The sequence below is a fragment of the Phascolarctos cinereus genome, unplaced genomic scaffold, assembly GCF_003287225.1.
Source record: "Phascolarctos cinereus isolate Bilbo 61053 unplaced genomic scaffold, phaCin_HiC Scaffold_726;HRSCAF=1367, whole genome shotgun sequence".
Taxonomy (NCBI): domain Eukaryota; kingdom Metazoa; phylum Chordata; class Mammalia; order Diprotodontia; family Phascolarctidae; genus Phascolarctos; species Phascolarctos cinereus.
The window spans coordinates 316,400,047-316,419,861 of NW_027556098.1; the positions used below are offsets into that span (position 1 = coordinate 316,400,047).

The window sequence follows — 19,815 nt, forward strand, 5'->3', positions numbered from 1 at the left end:
GTACCTGATATCTGGCTGGAGACCTGAGTGTAGCGTAAGTTCAGTTTCTGAATGTGCTCACGTCGCAGACTGGCAACTGTCTCTTTGATGTCTGAGGTCTGCTGGAAGCCTGGGGCTACTTTCTCTACCAATGGCCTTTGTCTGCTGGGCAGCCACATAACCTGGGATGGAGTAGGGTGGGGATAGGGGTAGGGGAAGAAAGGACCTAAAGTCAAGGCTTAGTCTGGGATTGGGATGAGGGTTTAAACTAATTTTTCAGTCAGGTCTTTCTCAATCTCCATCTTAACACAAGGAGACAAAGTGAGAGTCCAGCAGCTCAGGCCACAAGAGAAACCAGGGTGGGGTCTCTACTTGGAATCTCTTCCCTCCCATCTCCTGAGATCCAGGAGGAAGGGCACCTGGAAAATGGATGGATAGCTCTAATACGAGACAGAACGTGGTTAGTGAATGGTAGAGGTCAAACAGAGAGAAACCCATGAGATTCAAAGATGGAGGGAGCATTTATATTCAGAATTCAGGGAAGGCTTCCTGATACCTGAGCTGGGACCTGAAGGAAGAGGTTTTCAGTGGGTAAGGAGACCACTCCAAACATGGAGAAGAGCATGAGCCACAACAGAAGTAGTAGAGGGTTTGTATTTTCTTTCCTTGCCAGATCAAGAGTTAGCTAAGGCAAGGGCAGAACTCCAAATGGTCTATGAATTCATGGGGCAAGCTTATTGAGGATGTAGCCATGCACTTGAAGCAGCCCACCTGGCTTCCCTAGGGGCCAGGGACCTGCCCATAGACCATGGAGGGCTTACCAGGTGTTGTGGGTGGCCAGAGCGGAGGATAGCATCCAGAGTGATATTGAAGAAGGTGCCTCTGTAGGGGTGGTCATGGGGCAGATCCCAAAGGTTGAGCAGCAGGGTCATGTTCCCTTTGGCCACTTCCAAGAGGTCAGTCAATTTGCAGATGGACTGGTTCTGTGCTTCCCTGTAGTCGGAGGCTGACAGTGAGTGCACAGTCCAGAAGGGGTCGGTCTGTATGCACAGAAGGTCTACATGTCAGTCATGTCACATATCAGACTTGACACACAAGCTCCATGGATCACGCGACCTCTCTGTCACACCCCTTCTGAATGAATAAGCATTGACTTTTTAATTTAATTTGTCACTCTTGTTGAATCTGTTCACATTTAAGGTGATGAAAATTAGATTTATGTTTTCTTCCATTTGTGTATCTAGTATTTTTCCCTCTAAATTAGGATTTTTTTGGTTCCCCTTCCTCTTTTAAGTCAGGATTTTGTTCCTATGATTAGTTTTGCTTAACACAAACCCATTATTCTTGGCTCTCTTCCCCTCTCCCTCTAATCCCTCCTCCATGTTTACCAGCCCTTTAGTTTTGAAGTTTTGTTTAGCTTATTTCTTTCTGGAAAACAACAACAGCATCATAGTATTAAGCACTCACTATGTGTCAGGCACAGTCAGTCAATAAACATTTAGTGCTAAGCTTCTGGTCAAAGCTCAGAGTAAAGGCTTAGCCTGGGGTTAAAAACGCCTCCAGTTTGACTTACTCTGCTACGGCATGTTTTTTTATGCCTAGAACACCCTCCTTTCCATGTCTGTCTCCCCTATTCCTTTGAGACCCAAATCAGATCCCACCCCTTCCATTAACTAAACCCTAACTCTTCTAAATATTCCATTAATTTCCTTCTACTCCTGAAGACCTGCAGGGACCCCAGACAGGTTTATCCACGATCTCATTTAATGATACTGAATTTACTAAGTGCCTACTACATGCAGAGGACCCTGTGTTCCATGCTATGCAGATGCAAATGTCAAATGACACAGCAGCTCTGTCCTCAAAGAGCTTATAGACTAATAACAGAGAAGGATATAATATGTGCACATGGAAATAATACAAAGTAGAATGTGTTGGGGCAATGGCAGGATCTGGACAAAATGCTCTGGGGAAATTTAGGTAGAAGGAAAATATATGTTACTGGGGGGTGGGAGGGTTAGAGTTAGGGACAGTGAGGGAGGATCAGGGAAGGCTTCATGGAAGACGTGGCACCTGCCCACATTCTGCCTCCTCAGAGTCACTGGTGTCTGTACTCTCCTGTGCCAGACTGGGAGTTCCCTGATGGCAATGACGTACCCTATCACTTTTGTAGCCCCGGTCTGACATGCCACTCAAGATTAGAATTCAGATCTTCCCAACTCCGAGTCTATCTCCTACACCACCTAGCTTATTCTTTTCCTTAATGCAGCCTGGGTCCAAACAATTAGTTCCCTCGTGACAAGCCTCTCCACACTTAGCCAGACCAGGCCTTGGCTGACAGACCCAAAAGTCAGGTAAAATGGTGGTGGGGTCATCGCTGCCAGACGTTCAGTACTAAGCTCCTAGTATTCAAGTCATTTCAATGCCATCAGCCTCAATTTCCTCGTGTATTAAAAAAAAAAACAGCACCCTCATCCCAGGGTGCTTGTGAAGGTAAAATAACATTTGGAAAGCACTTTGCAGACCTTAAAGCACCATAGAAATGTTAGCTATCATCCCATATCATGACAGGGAATCCGAGAAGGACTTCAGTGTAGGCATGATTATGGGTTTGGACTAGAACTACGATTTCACTGGTACAGGGAGGTCTCAGTAAGGGAATAATACTAATACTAATAAGTAATAATGCTAATAAACATCATACATAGTTCTTAAAGATTTCACAGAGCTGTACATACATTATCTCATTTGACTTGATCCTCACAACAACTCTGGGAGGTAAGGACTATTATTATTCCCATTTTACATATGAAGAAACTGAGGCTGAGCAAAGTTAAGTGACTTGACTAGGGTCACACAGCAACTAAGCAGCTGAGGCTAGATTTGACTCAGAATCTGCAGGCCCATCGCTCTGACCATTGTGCCATCTATCCACCTACTAGGCGGAGGGAGGAAAGTCCTCTCCAAATGCAGCTCAACATCTATTCTGCTAGGCATAGTCTCAGAGAGGTGCCTGAGTGTGCAGAAAGGTTTGGTGACTTGTCCAGGAAAAAACTTGTCCAGAGTCAAGAGATGTCCAAGGAAAGACTTGAACTCAGGTCTTCCTGACTCGAAGCCCAGGGTGCTCTATCCACTGTGCCACCCATCTGCCAGCATAGGCCTGGGGCCTGGTAATGAACAACGCTGTGGGTCCTGGGCATTTTGCTAACACGGGGAGACGTCATTCAATGATGAAGTCTCACAGCACCTACGTCACAGGCTGCAGTTAGGATTACATGAGTTTACACATGGAAAGCACTCTGCAAACCTTACTGTGTAAACACTTGTCACTACTATTGTTGTTGCTCTGTTGTTGTTTAAAAAGCACAGAGGAGCTACCATTTTCACCGCTGGAGGGAAGACAACAGCTAATGGCCCAGGGCTATTTTAAAATAAATCCATGCGTTTTATGGGATAATATACATAAAATTTTTCGCCACCTGTTGAGTACCCAACACCGATGTTTGAGAGCAAATGCTCAAAGGCAGGGGCAGCCCCATACGACAAGTGATTTGGACTCACCTTTAGCAGCAGCGCCCCTCCCTCCTAGCACCGCTCCTCCTGCCTTCCTCTAGCCATGACCATACTTGCTCCTGCCTTGACACTCGCACCTCCTCAGTCCCCGTGGTCCTTAGGATCCTTCCCTCTGATTGGCTGGCTTCTCCTAGAGCCTCCATTTAAGGATGGTGCCCAGGCCAGCCATCTCTTCATTTTCCCACCTGGCTCCTCTCCTCTGGACTTACTCCGCCCCCTCCCCCCACCTTGGCTCCTTGGCATGCGTGCACGCACACACACACACACACACACACACACACACACACACACCCCTCTTTGCCCCTTTTCAGCATTATCTTCCTCCATTGGATGGTAAGCTCTTTGAGGGCAGTAACTATCTTTCTCTTTATTCCTGGTGTTTAGCATAGTGCCTGGTACGTAGTAGTAAATACTTAATAAACATTTATTGCCTGACTGCTTTTTCCAGGGTCCTCTCTTCTTCACCCCTATCTCTCAGGCTGGTCCCACTGGAAGTACAAACACACCTTGAGGAACCATTCTCCCGCGTTGAGCTGCTTTAGGTCAGTCCAGTTGGACATGGAGGCAGGGCGTCGGGCCAGCTCTGGGAGGGCTTCATCCACATTGGTTGTGCGGCGAAGTGTAGTGTCATGCATGAGGAATGGAATGCCATCCAGGCTGCAGGGAGAGGGGTAGGTCCTTTTCAGCACATTATCTCCGGCCTTGTCCCAGAGCTGGTGGAACCAGCATTTCAGGGAGCTCACTGTGCCCCACGGGGTACTCAAAGTGAGGGGCAAGTGTTGTCTGAGCTGTACAGATTCTACCTTATCCTAGGCCCTTAAAGATGGGTCATTCTTGATTACCTGTATAGATTGCATACTGTCCACTGCCAAGCTATTCTTACAGTAAAGATGGAGACATGTAGGCTGGTCAATGGTATAAAACTCAGATAAGAAAAGGGAGGGTATTAAATCATACATAACAATCTTTCTGGCAGCATAATGACTTAGAAAATCATATATCAATATCATCTATGTTTTACTGTATTTTTATTTAAGTATTTACCAATTATATCTTAATAATTTAATTTAATTTTAATTTAAAACTTTAATTACATTTTAAATCTGGTTTGGGCCTCAACCGGGGAGCGTTGCTGGCAGGCCATGTGCTTGACACCTCTGGGTTAGATGATATTCAGAACTAGTTGAATGGACAGCTCCAAAAAGTGGTCATTAAGGGTTTTAGGTTAACTTGAAAGGAGGCTCAGACATTATATTATTCAACATTTTAATCAATGAAGTGCTTATCAAATTTACGGATGCATAAAGCTAGGAGGAAGAGCTAACAAGTGGAATGAGTCAGTATCCAAAGCCATATCGAGAGGCTAGAAGGTTGGGTCAAATTGAATAAGATTAAATTTATTAGGGATCAACGTAAAAGTCTTACACTTGAGTTAAGAAATATCAGCTTTACAAGTATAAGGCACGATCGGTATAACTAGAAGGGAGGTGGTAGTCCTGTGGAACTCTGCCATGGTTAGGCCATAGCTGGGAAAGACTTGATTACATGATGTGATGTGATTAGTTCCAGGTGCCATATTTAGGAAGGGTACTGACAAATTAGACAGAAAATGTCTCGGGTTAGGGGCAGAATGACCAAGGGCCTTGAGTTTATGCTATGTAAGAAGGAGGCAAAGGAATTGGGGATGTTTAGAGAAGAGAGAAGAAGACTTTGGCATGGGGAGGTGTGTGTGTTTGTCTGTGTGGAGAGGGTGGTTGTTAATTTCAAGTATTTGAAGCCCTGTCACTGGAACAGGACCTAGATTTCTTGTTTAGCTCTAAAGGACAAAACTAGGAAGCAACTGCTATAAATTACAGAGAGCTGACTTTAGACTTGATGTAAAGGAAAACTTCCCAACAACTGGAACTATCCAAAGCTGGAATGCGCTGCCTTGGGATACAGGGGGCTCCCCTTCAAGGCCAGAGGTCCTTAAGCAAAGGCTGAATAACCACTTGCCAGAGAGGCTATAAAGGGGATTAACGACCTGGTATTAGTGAACCAGATGGCCACTGAGCTCCTTCCAGCTCGGAGACTCTGTGATTTTCTGCTTGTGGACTAATCTCTACCCATTTAAAATCATCTTTACCTACATTACTCACTACCGACTCTCAGTTATCTGATATACCTTAAATACTACCCACTCTTGAATATCCACTCAATTATCTGTGTACGTATCACTATATCTATACTCTTAGGCCCCCTCATGCAGTCCACCCTAGGGATTACTGGTGCCAATAATGCTAGGCTGCATTGCCCTGGTTCTACCAGCCTTCTTCTGTGCCCTTCTGCTCCCATTAACTTATGCTCAGAGAATGGAGGTCTGTCCCTCTAACCCTCATAGTGATTGAGGGTTTATCAATATGGGCTTCAGAACAAAGGGGGAAAGTGTGCCAGAGGAGTGAAGGATTGGGAATAATGAACAGAGGAAATTCTAAATTCTCTGATCCTATGATAAGGGCATTATCTGATGGGTTAGGTCTATTTGAGCCCAGCTCCTCCTGGGCTTAATCAGAATTGTTCTGTATATCCTGGACTTTGAATGGCACCTTAGCCAATGGGTTCATCCATCCAATTCTCTTCTCTATGCCTTGATAATTAGCTAAAGCCACTCCTCCACCTCACTGCTGTCCCATGTACTGCCTTTCCAAACCTTCTGTTCCCTGGCTGAACTATTCTCAGATCCAAACATTCATAGACTCCCAGTACCCAGAGATGGAAGGGACCTTACAATAATGAACACTACCACAGAAAACAGAATGGCATCAACAAAAGTGATACCCTTAGAACAGAGAATGTCAGAGCTGGGAGGAATCTGTGTGAGTGTATGTTTGTATGTGTGTGAACATACATGTAGGGGTGTGTGTGTGTGTATGATGTTTGGGTGTGGTGGATGAACCAAATAATCCCAATTTAGCTTTAGAACCATGGGCAAGTCACTCTTTCTTTGTGGACCTCAGCAAACTTCACTGATGAAATGAGAGAGTTGGGGTAGTTTATCTTAAAAGTCCCTTCTAGCTCTAGCATCTTAAAATTCTAACTCAGTGCTGCCTCCCAAAAAATATGCAATTCTAAGAGTCTGTGATTTTGTGATTCTAGGATTTGACTCAATCTGAAAATCAGGTCACTCTAGGGAAGAGATGGAAAACCAATCATTGGCTCAACTGACCTGATGGTCACATCAACTTGGACCCCATAGAGCTTCTGCTCCCTGGCCTTCTGGAAGGACATCAATGTATGTTCTGGAGCCAGCTGGGAAGGAAGACACAAGAAGAGAATCAGAAGGCCAGCCCCGACTTCTAGGTCTCAAGGACAGCCCTTGTAATTCTTCTAGAACACCCTCTCTGTAATTGCCTTATCTATCCCAGAACCCCAAGAAATCAGAGTTAGTAAATACCCAATTAAGATCAACAAACACCTGCTATGTGTAATCCTTGTCCTTTCGCAATGCTAGATGTGGTGAACACAAGAATGAAGCCCAAAATGGCCTCTGCCCCCAAGAAGCTTATATTCTATTGAGGGATACCACAAATACATTTTTTTTAAAGGGGTAACCTGAAGAGTGAGAGAATACTAACAATTCCATGGAGGAGGCAGCACCTCTCGAGCAGAGCTCTGAAGGAAGAAAAAAAATGTAGAGGTGGACAAAAGGTGGTGCATGTAGGCATGAGGGATGGTTTATATCAATGCATGGAGGAGGATATGAAATGTCAATTGTAGAGCAAGACGTCCACTGTAGCTAGAACGCAGAATATGTGGAACGAGGCTGGGAAAGTATGTTGGAGCTAGGCCATGGAGGGACTTCAATGCCAGGCTGAGGAGTTTGTACTTGAGAGGCAGTAAAGACATCTAAAACTGTGAAGAACATTCTGGGAACCTGGGGTAAAAGAGGCATTCTGGTTGGGTCACTTTACTGGTTATATGACCTTGTTCAAAGCATTTCCTCTCTTTGGGCCTCAGTTTCCTCTTCTGCAAGAAAAGGTGGTTGAACTAGATGTCCCCTAAAGGTCATTCCAATGGTGACACTGTCAGTTTGGAAGACCCAATACTTAACTCTTTCTCTTGATGCCATTCGGATCTTGCTGTGATTTGGAACATAGCACTACGCTGATCTTGGTCTTCACCCTGCCCCGATCCAATTTAGCCAAACTTTGGCCCAAAGTTTGAGGGAATCAGAGGCAGTGGGATTCTTGAAAGAAAAATGGAGACAGACACAGGATGGGAAAAATGGGGCATCTGAACGGTAGGGAGAAGAGTGGCATCCTATCCCCTGGAGCTCTGAGAGTGCCCTCTGATGGTATGAAAGTGTCACCTCAACCCCTTATTTCCTACCTGAGCTGGGAGAAACTGAGTCTCTTGAGGTCGACAGGGAAAGTATTATTGTCCTTGTTTTACAGATGAAGAAACTAAATCACGGAGGCCAGGTTATTTATACATACTGTTAACCTGATGACTACACTGTCTAAACTATGGTTGTGAGGATTAATACAAGAAGCTCACAGGGAGATACAGATATATTATAGAATGTTCTATTTGGAAGGGACTTTAAAACACAGATTATCAGAGCTGGGAGGGACCTTAGAACCTAGACTGTCAGAACTGGAGGGATCTTAGAACCTAGAATGCTAAAGCTGGAGAGACCTTAGAACACAGAATGTCAGAGCTGGAGTGTTTAAGCTACAAGGGAATCTTAGAACTGAAAACACAGAGTTGGAAGTGGTCATAGTACTTCCCCCCCCTCCTTGTTATTTATTATGAGTTTTATTACAAGATAAGGTGTTTGAGACAGATGGTCATTATGGACAGCTGTTCCAATAACAATGCCATAGGGCTGGGAGGCTGGATACCTGGGTCCTTCTCCTGATGCCATTTTGATTCTAACGTGTGACCTGGAATGCATTACTCCCCTGCTTTTGGTCTCCCCTCCTGGTCCATTTGGCCAAACCCTGGCCTAAGGTGGAAGCAGATTAGAGGCAGTTTCTTTGAGAAGGGAAAGGATATTTTTGGAAATGAATAGTGGAGGACTTCTAACCTATACTAAACAGTCTTTCTCTTTGTAATTTTTCAGTACTTCAAGGACATGTGACTTTATTGATGTGAGCCTTACACCATGGCTGGTCATAATAGATAGTTTCATGAATTTATGTGACAAAAAGTTCATCCCTTGGTGGCCAACTCTATGGAGGTAAACTTTTAGATACAGTCTTTCAGAGTTGGACATAAGAGCTCACTTAAGCCTTAAAATAATCTTGTGAAGAAGACAAGACAGGGATTATTAATTCCATTTTACAGATGAGAAAATTATTATCTCAGAGAAATAAAGGGACTGGTTCAAGGTCACAATGCCAGTCAGTGGCCAAGCCAGGCCTCTTAACCCCCCAGTCTAAGGATTCCCCTTCCCATTACCCCATGTTTTCTTCTCATCCTTGAATCTATGTCTGTTCTGATTTTTTCCCCCCACAATGGTTTCCTATGTTGGAGTCAGACTGGAAACTCCTCAGAGGCAGGCCCCTACACTGTTTCCTCCTTTCTTCTTTTAGGAATAAGGAAGCCACTGTCCCTCCCCCCCCCGTCTCATGCCCTGGTCAGTCAAGTTCACATCTGGACTACTGCATTCATTTCTGGCCATTAATAATTCACTGGATGGTGAAGGGCCTTGACCTTGCCATACCATGATCAGTAGAAGGAACTGAGGACTTTTAGCTGAAAGGAGGGGATGGGATAGCTGCCTTCAAGTATTGGGAGAGCTGTAGGAGAATCAGACTTGTTTGGTTTGGCCCAAGAGGGCATAACTAGAAACAACGGGTGGAAGCTGCCAAAGGACCAATGTAGGACAAGTCTCCTAACAATCAGAGCTGTCCATGATTGGGGGATGGGCTGCCCACAGAGGTCAATGCCTCCCCCACACTGGACGACTTTGCACAAAGGCTGCACAACTGACCACAGGCAGAATATGTTGTAGAGGAGGTTATTTTTTCCAGCATGGGATGGACTGGATCCCCTCCCTCTGAGGCCTTTTCCAATCCTGAGATTCTGTCACTGTCCAGCACGCACTGGGCTGGGCACACGGGGGCATGTTTTCAGTATGGGATGAGGTGGGACAGTAAATGCCCGATGAATAAAGTTCATCATAAATAGGAAGGGCTTAGGAGGCACCGCTGGCCTAGGAGCCAGCAGCACAAAAGAAAACTTCTCTGAGAAGCAACATCATGATTGTGCCAGAACAGGACCTGCAGCTCTGACACCTGAAGAAGGGGAAAGGGAAGGACAGGTCCAAGTCCCATCTCTGCCAGTTCCAGGATGACCTTGGGGAAGTCACTTCTAGCTCTATACCAGCATGATCCTAAGGTGGTATGGCCTTCAGAGGTTCTAGACCTTCTTTGTGGCACGGACCCCTTGGGCAGTCTGGGGAAGCCATTGGGACCCTTTTCAGAATCATGGCTACTAAGGCAGAAAAGACATGGGAATGGGGAAGGGAAAGTGGAGAATAAGCACTTACATAGCACCTAACATGTGCTAAGTGCTTTAAAACAAACAAATAAATATTATCTCCTTCGATCCTCACAACAGCCCTGGGACGTAGGTGATGGTGACTTGTCCAGGGTTACATAGCTAATAAGTGAACGAGGCTGAATTTGAACTCAGGTCTTCCTGACTCCAGGTCCAGTGCTCTACCCACTGTGCCACCTAGCCGCCTCTACAATACAAAGGAAACTGAGTGATCAGAAAACCCAATACAGAAAACCCAATTCAGAGGCCCTCTTGATATCTAATCATGAACTCCTTGTTGGGGCAGGACCCACAATTAAGAAATCCTGTCTTAGAGGAAAGAAAAGGAGGCCACAAGGGAGCGAGGTCAGTCCCACCATCTTCTGCTGGCGCTGGGCCCCATCTGCTGTAGAGCACTGAGGTCCTTTCCAGGCACCACACTGCAGAAGGGACACTGACAAAATTGAGGGCATATAGACAGCAGTTCCTAGGACAGTGAGCCCAGAGCGCACAAGGGTGGGTGGAGGAGGTGGGGATATTTCAGCCTGCAGAAGAGTCAGGATGACTTTGGCCTGCTCCATGCAGGAGGAATCCAACTTGGTTTGTGCAGAACTAGTAGCAAGGGCTTATGGCTTCAGAGGCAAGTTTTAGTTTGACATAAGGAAAAACTCTTACAGCCAGAGCTGTCCCCAGGTAGAAGGGGCTGCCTCGGGAGGAAGAGAGGGAGGGAGGAAAGGGAACTTCCCTTTACTTTCCCCTCCCTCTCATTAAAAAGAGGCTGGATGATGGAAGGTCAGGGACTGTACATAGAAAGGAATCTTCTTCTGGACTCGCTTTACTCAGACACAATGATTCTGTGGAAGTGGCCCTAGGGATCATCTCTAGTCCTTAACTTTACACCGAGGGAGGTAAAGGGACTTGCCCCAGGTCATCAGAAGGTAGTAAGCATCAGAAGTTTAGGGTCATAGAGCTGGAAAGGACCTCAGAGAAGGATGATGTCTAGCACTGTCATTTTAGAGAGAAGGAAACAGAAGGGTCAAGTTATGTGTTCAGCATCAAATAGCTATGAAGTGTTTGAGGCAAGATTTGAACCCAGGTAGGTCTTCTTGACTTCAAGGCTAATACTCTGTTCACTACACTATGCTTGAACCCAGGTCCTGACTCGAGAGCCAAGGCCCCTCCTGCTATCCTGAGGCTAGCAAAAGAATTTTCTCCTATGTCACACTGGAAGGAACGAGAAGAGTCAGGATTTGAACCCGGTTCCTCTAACTAAATGGTGTCTCTAGGGCTACTTCTAGCTCTAATTTAATTCTGCGTGTTTAGGATTCTTCTTAATGCCAGTGAAAGCTCAAACTACCACAAGGGGCAGCATGGAAACAAAGACGGCTGGACCAAATGACTATTCCCTGGCCTGGTCCATCCCATGATGGGGCTCCCACATGTTTCCCTAAAGCCTGCCAAAGGAGAGTTCCAGGGCTGGAATAATTTTGTTTCTCCTGGCCACTCACTCTCTGAAGTCAGCAAAGGGAGAGACAGCACGCACTCACCATGGGCGCTCCTCGGTGGCCAATGATGGCAGGCTTAGGGCCCAGGTCTTTCTTCTCCATGATGCAGGGGGAGGAGATGGTGAGGGGGATCAGGTAGAGCACAAACACCACTGCGAAGTAGGCAGTGAAGATGACCATCTGTGAGGCTGAAGGTACAGAAGAGAGACTCCATGAAGCCCTCCTAGAATGAGAGAGAGCCCAGCACACACAGCCTTGTCCCCACTCTAGGCAATGACGCAGCTGCTCCCCAACCCTGATCCCCACCCTGAATTCTGGAAGAGGAACCACCAGGCTCGCTACTCCCTGCTCTTGCATGAAGTCCTCATCCAACTATCTTTGTTTCCATTGCATTTGCTCATATGGACATCTGTCACAGCTGGACAATGAGCTCTCCCTTCAGGAGAGGGGCCCAGTGAGGGCAAGGACCACGGGAGGTAGTGAGCTATAGCAGGAAGATGCCAGACTCGGAGGACTGGGGCCTGAATTCTACCTCTGCTACTAAATACTTGTGTGACCATAGGCAAATCATTTAATCCTTCTGGTCATCAGTTTCCCCATCTGTAAAATGAGGGGGTTGGATTAGATGAACTCCAAGGCCCCTTTCATTCTCTGAATCTATGACCCTATATATACTTAGTTGATGGGCTGCCTGAGGTCAGGGGCTAAATCCAATCCTCTCCCTACTTGGGGTTTTTCTTGTCCCCAGTCTCTCCTACCAGGGCATACAGAGCACATGATAGGCCCTGGCTGCAGAGGACAGACTCTTTTCTTCTCCTCTTGGGACAGAGATGGTACTTAGGGGAGACACGGGGAGACAACAGATGCTATTTTTTTCTTTTCTTTGGTGGAAGGTTGTGGGACAAGAGGTTTGCAAACACACATTAGTGTGCTCATGGGCCCTGTCCACACAATGCGGGGATGTGATAAACAAGCATTGCTGAATTTCAAAAACAACCCAAGAGGTGGGTGTTTTAAATAGACTGCTGTGTATACTTGCAGCCCACAGAAACCTTGAAGAACAGGGAGTCTCTTCTTTGTAGATTACTAAGGGCGATCCTGAAAGCTACCTTCAATAATAACAACTACAGCAGCAGCAACAACAGTAATAGTAGTAATAATAATAATAATATAATGACAATTGCTAAGGTTTACAAAATGTTTTCCTCCAAACAATTCTGGGGGAAAAAATCCATGAAGCAAGTGTTCCACCGTTACCAGGGGCATGGTAAGGCTCGGGGAGATGAACCGCCAGAGCTGCTGAGCTTCATTACAGGTGTGATGCGGGAATGGAGCCCAGGTCTTCTGCTAGGGTCCTGGGCACTCGCCTCACCTCCAGCCAGGACCTAGATCCTGGGTCCAGGGAGGACCTACTATGTTCCTAGTTAGGCTCAAGACTTCCCCTTCCTGGGCCTGATTTCACAGGCCACAATCAGTGGGGCAGTTGAGAGGGCTCTTAGAAAGGAAAAGGAACATGGCGAAATGCATCCAAGGTTGGATTTGGAATCGGGAAAGCCCAGGTCCTGCCTCTGATGCATGGCGGCTATGTGACCCTGGGCAATTCACTGAAACTCTCAAAGTCTTAGAGAGTTGCCTGGGACACAAAGTTAACAAGAGGGTGGATGATCTGCATTAGTAGAGGGTTTTCCACTGGGACTTTCTCATGCTGATAAAAATCAGTGGTCTGATTCCCTCTTCCTATCTGGTCAGGGCCAAGACTAACAATAATAATAATAACAACAACAACAATAATAACAATAATAACAATAATAATAATAATAATACATTTTTTAAAAGGGACATTGGACTTAGATCTACGAAATCTGCTTCTGACACTCATTAAGCTAGGTGACCGCAGGCAAATCACGTCCCTGGTTTTCTCCTCTGTAAAATGGAGGGAGCAATAATGACTCTACCTACCTTACAGGGCTATTGTGAGGATCTAATGACCTATATATCTATATGTTGATCAATCAGTAAGCATTTATTAAGCACTTATTAAGTACAATTCCAAAGAAGGAAACAAAATCTCTCTCAAGGAGCTGATGTTCTAACTGGGGAGACAAGAAGGGTGTTTTATGTAGGTACTTGTACATAACAAGTCATGTTACACATGCAAATAGGTGCAACATCAGTATAAAGGGAATACAGATATACGCAAAGCATATATAAATACAAATATAATTTACATATTATATAATATATATTATATAAAATATACATATATAAATACAAAACAGTCAAGGGAGGGATGGCACCAGCATTTGGGGGCGGGGCATCAGGAAAGGCTTCAGAGGGAACACGGTGCTCTCTGTATATGAGTATAATGTGTATAAAGTACTTTGTAAACCTCACAGTGACATAGACAGGTAAGCTCTGATCATTTGTCCAGCCCAAACATCCGCTATGTGATGTGCTCAGTGCCACGTGGGGGCGGTCAGTGAAAAGTGGTAGCAGGGGATGGAGGTGGGGATGGGAGGGCCAGAGTTAGAACTGGGTCTCCTGAGGCCTACCTAGTCCAAGGTACTATACTCCCTGTTCCACCTCTCTCAACCTCTCTAAAGTAAGATGGTTTTTTGGGGGTTTTTTCTGGTGAGGCAATTGGGGTTAAGTGACTTGCCCAGAGTCACACAGCTAGTGAGTGTTACATCTGAGGCCAGATTTGAACTCAGGTCCTCCTGATTCTAAGGCCAGTGCTCTATCCACTGTTCCCCCTAGCTGCCCCAAGTAAGATGGTTTTTAAGGCCCCCTTTCAGCCCTGATAGCATAAGTATGAGTAGAAAGATAGCTCCAAATTAACCCCACCTCCTTGCCCACACACACCTTCCATCTCTTGAACCCAGGTAAGAGCCCTATAGGGATGGCTGTGAGTGAGGCCAAGCTGTCTTATACTCACAGACTTTTTCAGCTCTCGCAAACTGGCCTGCCACAATCCAGGAGAGAGTGGTTACAGCTATCAGGGCCCCGATGTGCAGAAATGGGGCTGTACCCTGCAGACGAGACACAACATTTCATGCATCAACCTTACAGTACACACAGATTTCCCCAATCCCAGGGACAGTGGAGGGAAAGGGGTTGTCAGTTCTTAGCCGGCCCCATCCTATGAGCTATAGAGGAAGGGCTCCCATAACTAGTCATATGCTTGCTCCTATCCTCTCTGGAAGGTTCATGCTAGCTTGGAAGAGCTATGGGATATACAGGCTGCTTTCTGGACATCCACGGGCAACTTGGAAGTGGTTTTCAGGAACTCTACCTTGAGCCACTTGGCCCTGGAGGGCAGAGGTAGGCCGAGTGGGGACTGGGGGAAGTTACAATGAGGCAGATTACAGTTCACAATAAAGAACATTCTAACAACAATACAGAACAGGTTGTCTTCACCGGCAGTAAAGCATGAAGCTATAAAGCAAGTTCAACGAGGTGACCTCAGAGTTTCCTTCCAGCTTTGAGATTCTGTGATTAAATGTAGTAGCAGGGGTCAGAAGACTTGATTTTCTAGTCCTTGCCTCCTGCTACACATTCTCTATGGGACATTGGGAAAAATGGTTTCCTTTTTGGTGCGTCAGATCCCTCCCCTGTAAACTCAGAGGGGGTGGACTGGACATGTTCTAAGGGCCCTTCCAGCCCTAAAAATCCAGACAATCTGCTATACTAAGCAGCACTCTGAACTTGACCCCACTTTGAGTGCACAATGGAAAGAATCATAGACTTAGGGTCAGGAGAACTGAGTTCGAGTTCAGGCTGATACTCCCTCGCTCAATGACCTTGGGCAAATTCGTTCTCTGCTATGTGCCCCAGTTCCCCTATCCGTAAAACAAGGCAGTTGAACTAGATGACCTTTAAAGGCCCATCTTTCCAGCTCTGACTTTCTGTGGCTTCATAATCTATGAACTTCCACCATAGCTAAAGTCAGTGGGTGCCTCCCCCAACACCCCCAGGCAGCTTTGGGCCAGATGGGAAACCTCTACTCACCTGCAATGATATTAGCAGCACAGCCCACTCATCATCCCAGAGCTGGGCTACAGAGGACACCGCCACGAGGGTTGCAATCAAGGCCATGGTCAGTGCTACCTGTAAGAAGAAGGGCCCGGGTCAAAGCAGGGTCCCCAGAGCAGCAGGATGGGGGAGCAACTCCCTTCCCCATGTTCCTGCTTGTGTATTGACGCTTGTCTATATATACACAATTGTGGGTAAGTGTACCTATCTGACTGTGTATGTGGGTGTAACCCTGTGCAATCATATGTGAGTGACTGAGTGACCTCATGTACATGTAGGTGCGACTAGTCATAAGCTTCACCATGTGTGTGTATATCTGTGACTGCATGAGTGCCAATGTGTACAATTATGTGTGCGATTGAGTGTACACCTGAAAAGCATATGTTTGTGTGACTGTGTATATGTGACGACATGTGGGGATCAGTGCGTGTACATGCGTGTATGTATGAAGACTGCATGTGCACAATTGGATGATTGTGTATCTGTGCGTATGGGGGAGAGGGGATAAATGAAGAGAAAGGAAAGAGAGGAAGAGCCACTTTGTCAGACTTCAACCTTTACACCCACCTCAGTTCTGAGGGGGATGAGACATACCCTGAACATCCTCTGGGGTCAGTGTCTGGAAATGGCTCCATGCTCTGGGGCTGAACGAGATGGAGCCTGGATTATGGGTGTATTAACGGTATTTTATCTTGGATCTTGGGAAGACTGTCACCTGAGCCCAGCAGCCTACTGTGATATGTTTGATAATGATAAAAATAAGCAAGAAAAATAAAAACAATAGCATGAGAAAAGGCTGTTTCTAAGGGGGCAGCTAGGTGGCGCAGTGGATAGAGCACCAGCTCTGAAGTCAGGGGACCTGAGTTCAAATTCAGCCTCAGACCAAACACTTGACACTAGCTGTGTGACCCTGGGTAAGTCACTTAACCTCAATTGCCTAAAAAAACAACAAAAAACCCCCAAAACAGAAAAGGCTGTTTCTATGGAAGAGGAGAGAGAAGAAAGAGAGAGGGAGAGAGAGAATGAGAACACAGTAGGATGGGTAGAGAGAACCCTTAACCGGAGCTGGGAGAACTAGGTTCTTATCCCAGCTCAGCAACCCTGGGCAAAACATTTCCATCGCTTAGACATCAATTTTTGTGAAACAGGGGACATGAAGAGGATGCTTTCTCAGATCCTTCCTAGGACTGACATTCGAAGTTCTATGTTCTCCTAGTGAAGCCTAGGCGTGTCTGCGGCTCTGACGCAAATCCCACAAAGCCTGGAGGAGGCAGCTGGGATGAGTGCTGAGCCCCCGCCAGTGGGTGCCAGCTGGCATGGTTCTCTCATCTTCCAGCCCGAAGCTGAGAGAAAGGAGTGCCTGGTGGGAAGCACAGGAGGCCAGGGGAAACTGTTTGGTTCTGAGGAGAATGAGCACGAAGGCCTAGGCTGAGGCTGAGGGGGGTAGTGTCACAAGGATAGTTAAGGCTAGATATGGACAATATACTGTCCTTGGTAAAGTCACAGACCTGGAAAATGCCTGGACTGATTGGAGGAGACCTTTGAGCTGATATAGTCCAAACCTCTTATTTTACAAAGGAGGAAATGAGGACTTAGAGAGGGTGATGGTTTGTCCAAGGTCACATAACAAATTAACAGGCACGAGACCTGAGAAATCAGGTAGTACAACTTGACGGTGATAAAACTGAGGCTCCGGGTGGGAAAAGTGGGAAAAAGCGATGGTAGCAGATGGGAGCAGACCTGGCACTAATAGCAGCCCCCACACAGCGAATTTCAGTTTAATACTCATTAAAACTGAGTATTTCTCAAGCTTTCTGGAGGTTCACAAAGTGCTTTCCTCATGGCAGCTCTGTGAGGGAATGTCAGTATCTCCCATTTTACAAAGGAGGAAGCCAGGGATCAGAGAGGCTAACTGACTTATTACAATCAGGAGCTAAGCCAGGATTCCAGTCCAAGTCTCCCAATTCCCAGACCAGGGTTCTTTTCACTGTCCCACATTTTCTGTAATTAGCTGCTCCTTCTGAACTCATGGTGGTCTGGCCTCCAGCTCTTGGGGCAGTGCTCTGTGGGCGCTGGGCACTCCCAGGTATTAACTCTTCTCTCTTACACCCCTGCTCTCCTCTCACTTTTCTCTCTTCTTCTTTCCCCTTATGCCCATGGAATGATGGAGGCCCTTACCTTGTGAAGCCAGTGAAGGTGCATCTGCTGTCCCACAACAATGTGACAGAGGGCCAGGATCTGGGGAGACACAAGGACAGAGAACCTTCAGACTCCCATGAACAAGGAAGAACAGAGGGCACAAAACGGAGGCAGACTTAGGTTCAGCAGAAGGAAAAGCCTTCAAACAATCAGAACTGTCCCACAATGGGACAAGCTGTATTTTAAAGGTAGTGAGCTCCCTGTCTCTCACTGAAATCCAGAACCTCAGAACTGGAAGGCACCTAGATGCCATCTTGTCCATTCCACACACCTGAGCAGAGAACCTCTCCACAGTGTTCCTGATTGAGTTTCCTCTTGAAGATCTCCAGACTTAAAGGCAGCTCATTCCATTCTTGGAGATCGCTGACTTTAGCAAGTTTCTCCTTACACTCAGCCCAAATCTGCCTCTCTGTTGTTTCCCTCCCTGCTCCTAGCTCTGCAAAGGTTGGATGCCCCCTTGTCAGGGATGTTGGGGTGAGGAGGAGAATTCCTACTATGGTATGAGTGGGCTGGGATATCCTCTGAGATCCCTCCACTTCTGAAAGCCTTGGAGTTCTATGAAATAATCCCCATACTATGAGTCCTCTACACACCAGGATCACTCTTACCTGCCGGTGCCCTTCCTCTCAAACTACTCTGTACTCATCGATTTTGTATTTATTATATTCATTCTCCATACAGGGAGCTTCAAAAATCTTAATGCAATTTCAAACTACTTTTGGGACACCTAGCGAGTGTGTGTGTGCGTGTGTGTGTACGTACATACAGATATTCACACAAGCACGTATGTACACACATGTGTATACGCATGCATCATTGTTGTTTCCCTTATTAGACTATTAGCTTCTTGCAAGTAGGGATTGTTTCATTCTTTGTACTCATATCCCCAATCTCATACAAGTGCCTGGCATAAAGAAAGTGTCTAATAAATGCTCACTTTTTGACTGACTGACTGATCTGGGTACCCTTGGTCACTGGTAGTTCCATCCAATCAGACCAAGCGTTTACTCAGAGAACTTCGTATGGACCAGGCAGCCACAGAAGGCCTTCTCTCTTTCCTACAATGCCAAGCTCTGGGGCTACCCTCCCCTCATGGGACTCAATTCAAATGACAAGATCACATTACCTCTAGAACAGGCCTTAGAGGTTGTCAGCTTGAACCTGAGCAAGAACCTGAGCAAGGGGGGGGACTTACTACTCCAAGACAGCTCATTCCACTTTTTGGAAAGCACTAATCATAACTGTTTTTTCCTCTCATCAAGTCAAATCTGCCTCTCTGTAACCACCCCCTCTCCCCCCATTGCTCCTTGTTCTGTCCTCTTGGGCCCAGCAGAACAGATCCAGCCCATCTACAGGAAAGCCCTCCAAATACCTGAGGACCACTCCCTGCCTCCCTCCCCCACCATGTCTTCTCCACCCTACACAGCCTTAGTTTGCTCAGTCTTCATATGGAATGAAATTGGAGCCCTCCTCAGGAAGTTCCCCAGTTTTATCAGTGTCCTTTGCTAAAATGTGCTGCCCGGAAGAGTCTTTCTGCCAATATCAAAGAGCTGGCTCACCAGTCTTGCAGTCCATTCAAATCCCCAAATCTCTTTTTCACAGGAACTGCAGGTTAGCCACACCCCCGCCATCTTGTTCTTATTAAGTTTTTCAACTGGAGTAATAACACTACATTTAGGCCTATTAAGTCTCGCCTTATTAGATTCAGTACAATGTTTAGCCTGTTGAGATCTTCTTGGATGCGTTATCATTCAATGTATATTAGCTGTCTCTCTGAGCCTGGTGCCTCTTGCAAATTTGATAAGCATACCATCCAAACTTTCGCCCAAGTAACTGATAACGCTGTTGACTAACACAGAGCAAAGACAGATCCTTGGGACGCTTCATAAGAGCCTTTCTACACTTTCGCAACAAATTATTGATGACTATTGTGTGGGCCCACCTGGTCATTCGATCATTTCAAAATCAGTTAACTATATTTTCATCTAGCCCAGAAGCTGAT

At 46.2% G+C, this 19,815-nt stretch overlaps 1 protein-coding gene across 1 annotated transcript in view; it reads right to left on the reverse strand.

Annotated features, from left to right (window-relative positions):
* Positions 1–19,815, reverse strand: part of GDPD5 (glycerophosphodiester phosphodiesterase domain containing 5) — a 173,434-nt gene that overhangs the window by 19,496 nt on the left and 134,123 nt on the right. Inside the window, exons 6-13 of the mRNA XM_078156921.1 lie at positions 17,793–17,852; positions 15,591–15,689; positions 14,518–14,611; positions 11,625–11,770; positions 6,758–6,840; positions 4,059–4,209; positions 801–1,019; positions 11–161 (exon numbers count right to left, since the gene is read on the reverse strand). Of these exons, the coding sequence (XP_078013047.1) occupies positions 11–161; positions 801–1,019; positions 4,059–4,209; positions 6,758–6,840; positions 11,625–11,770; positions 14,518–14,611; positions 15,591–15,689; positions 17,793–17,852 (1,003 nt within the window). The remainder of the gene's footprint in view (positions 1–10; positions 162–800; positions 1,020–4,058; positions 4,210–6,757; positions 6,841–11,624; positions 11,771–14,517; positions 14,612–15,590; positions 15,690–17,792; positions 17,853–19,815) is intronic.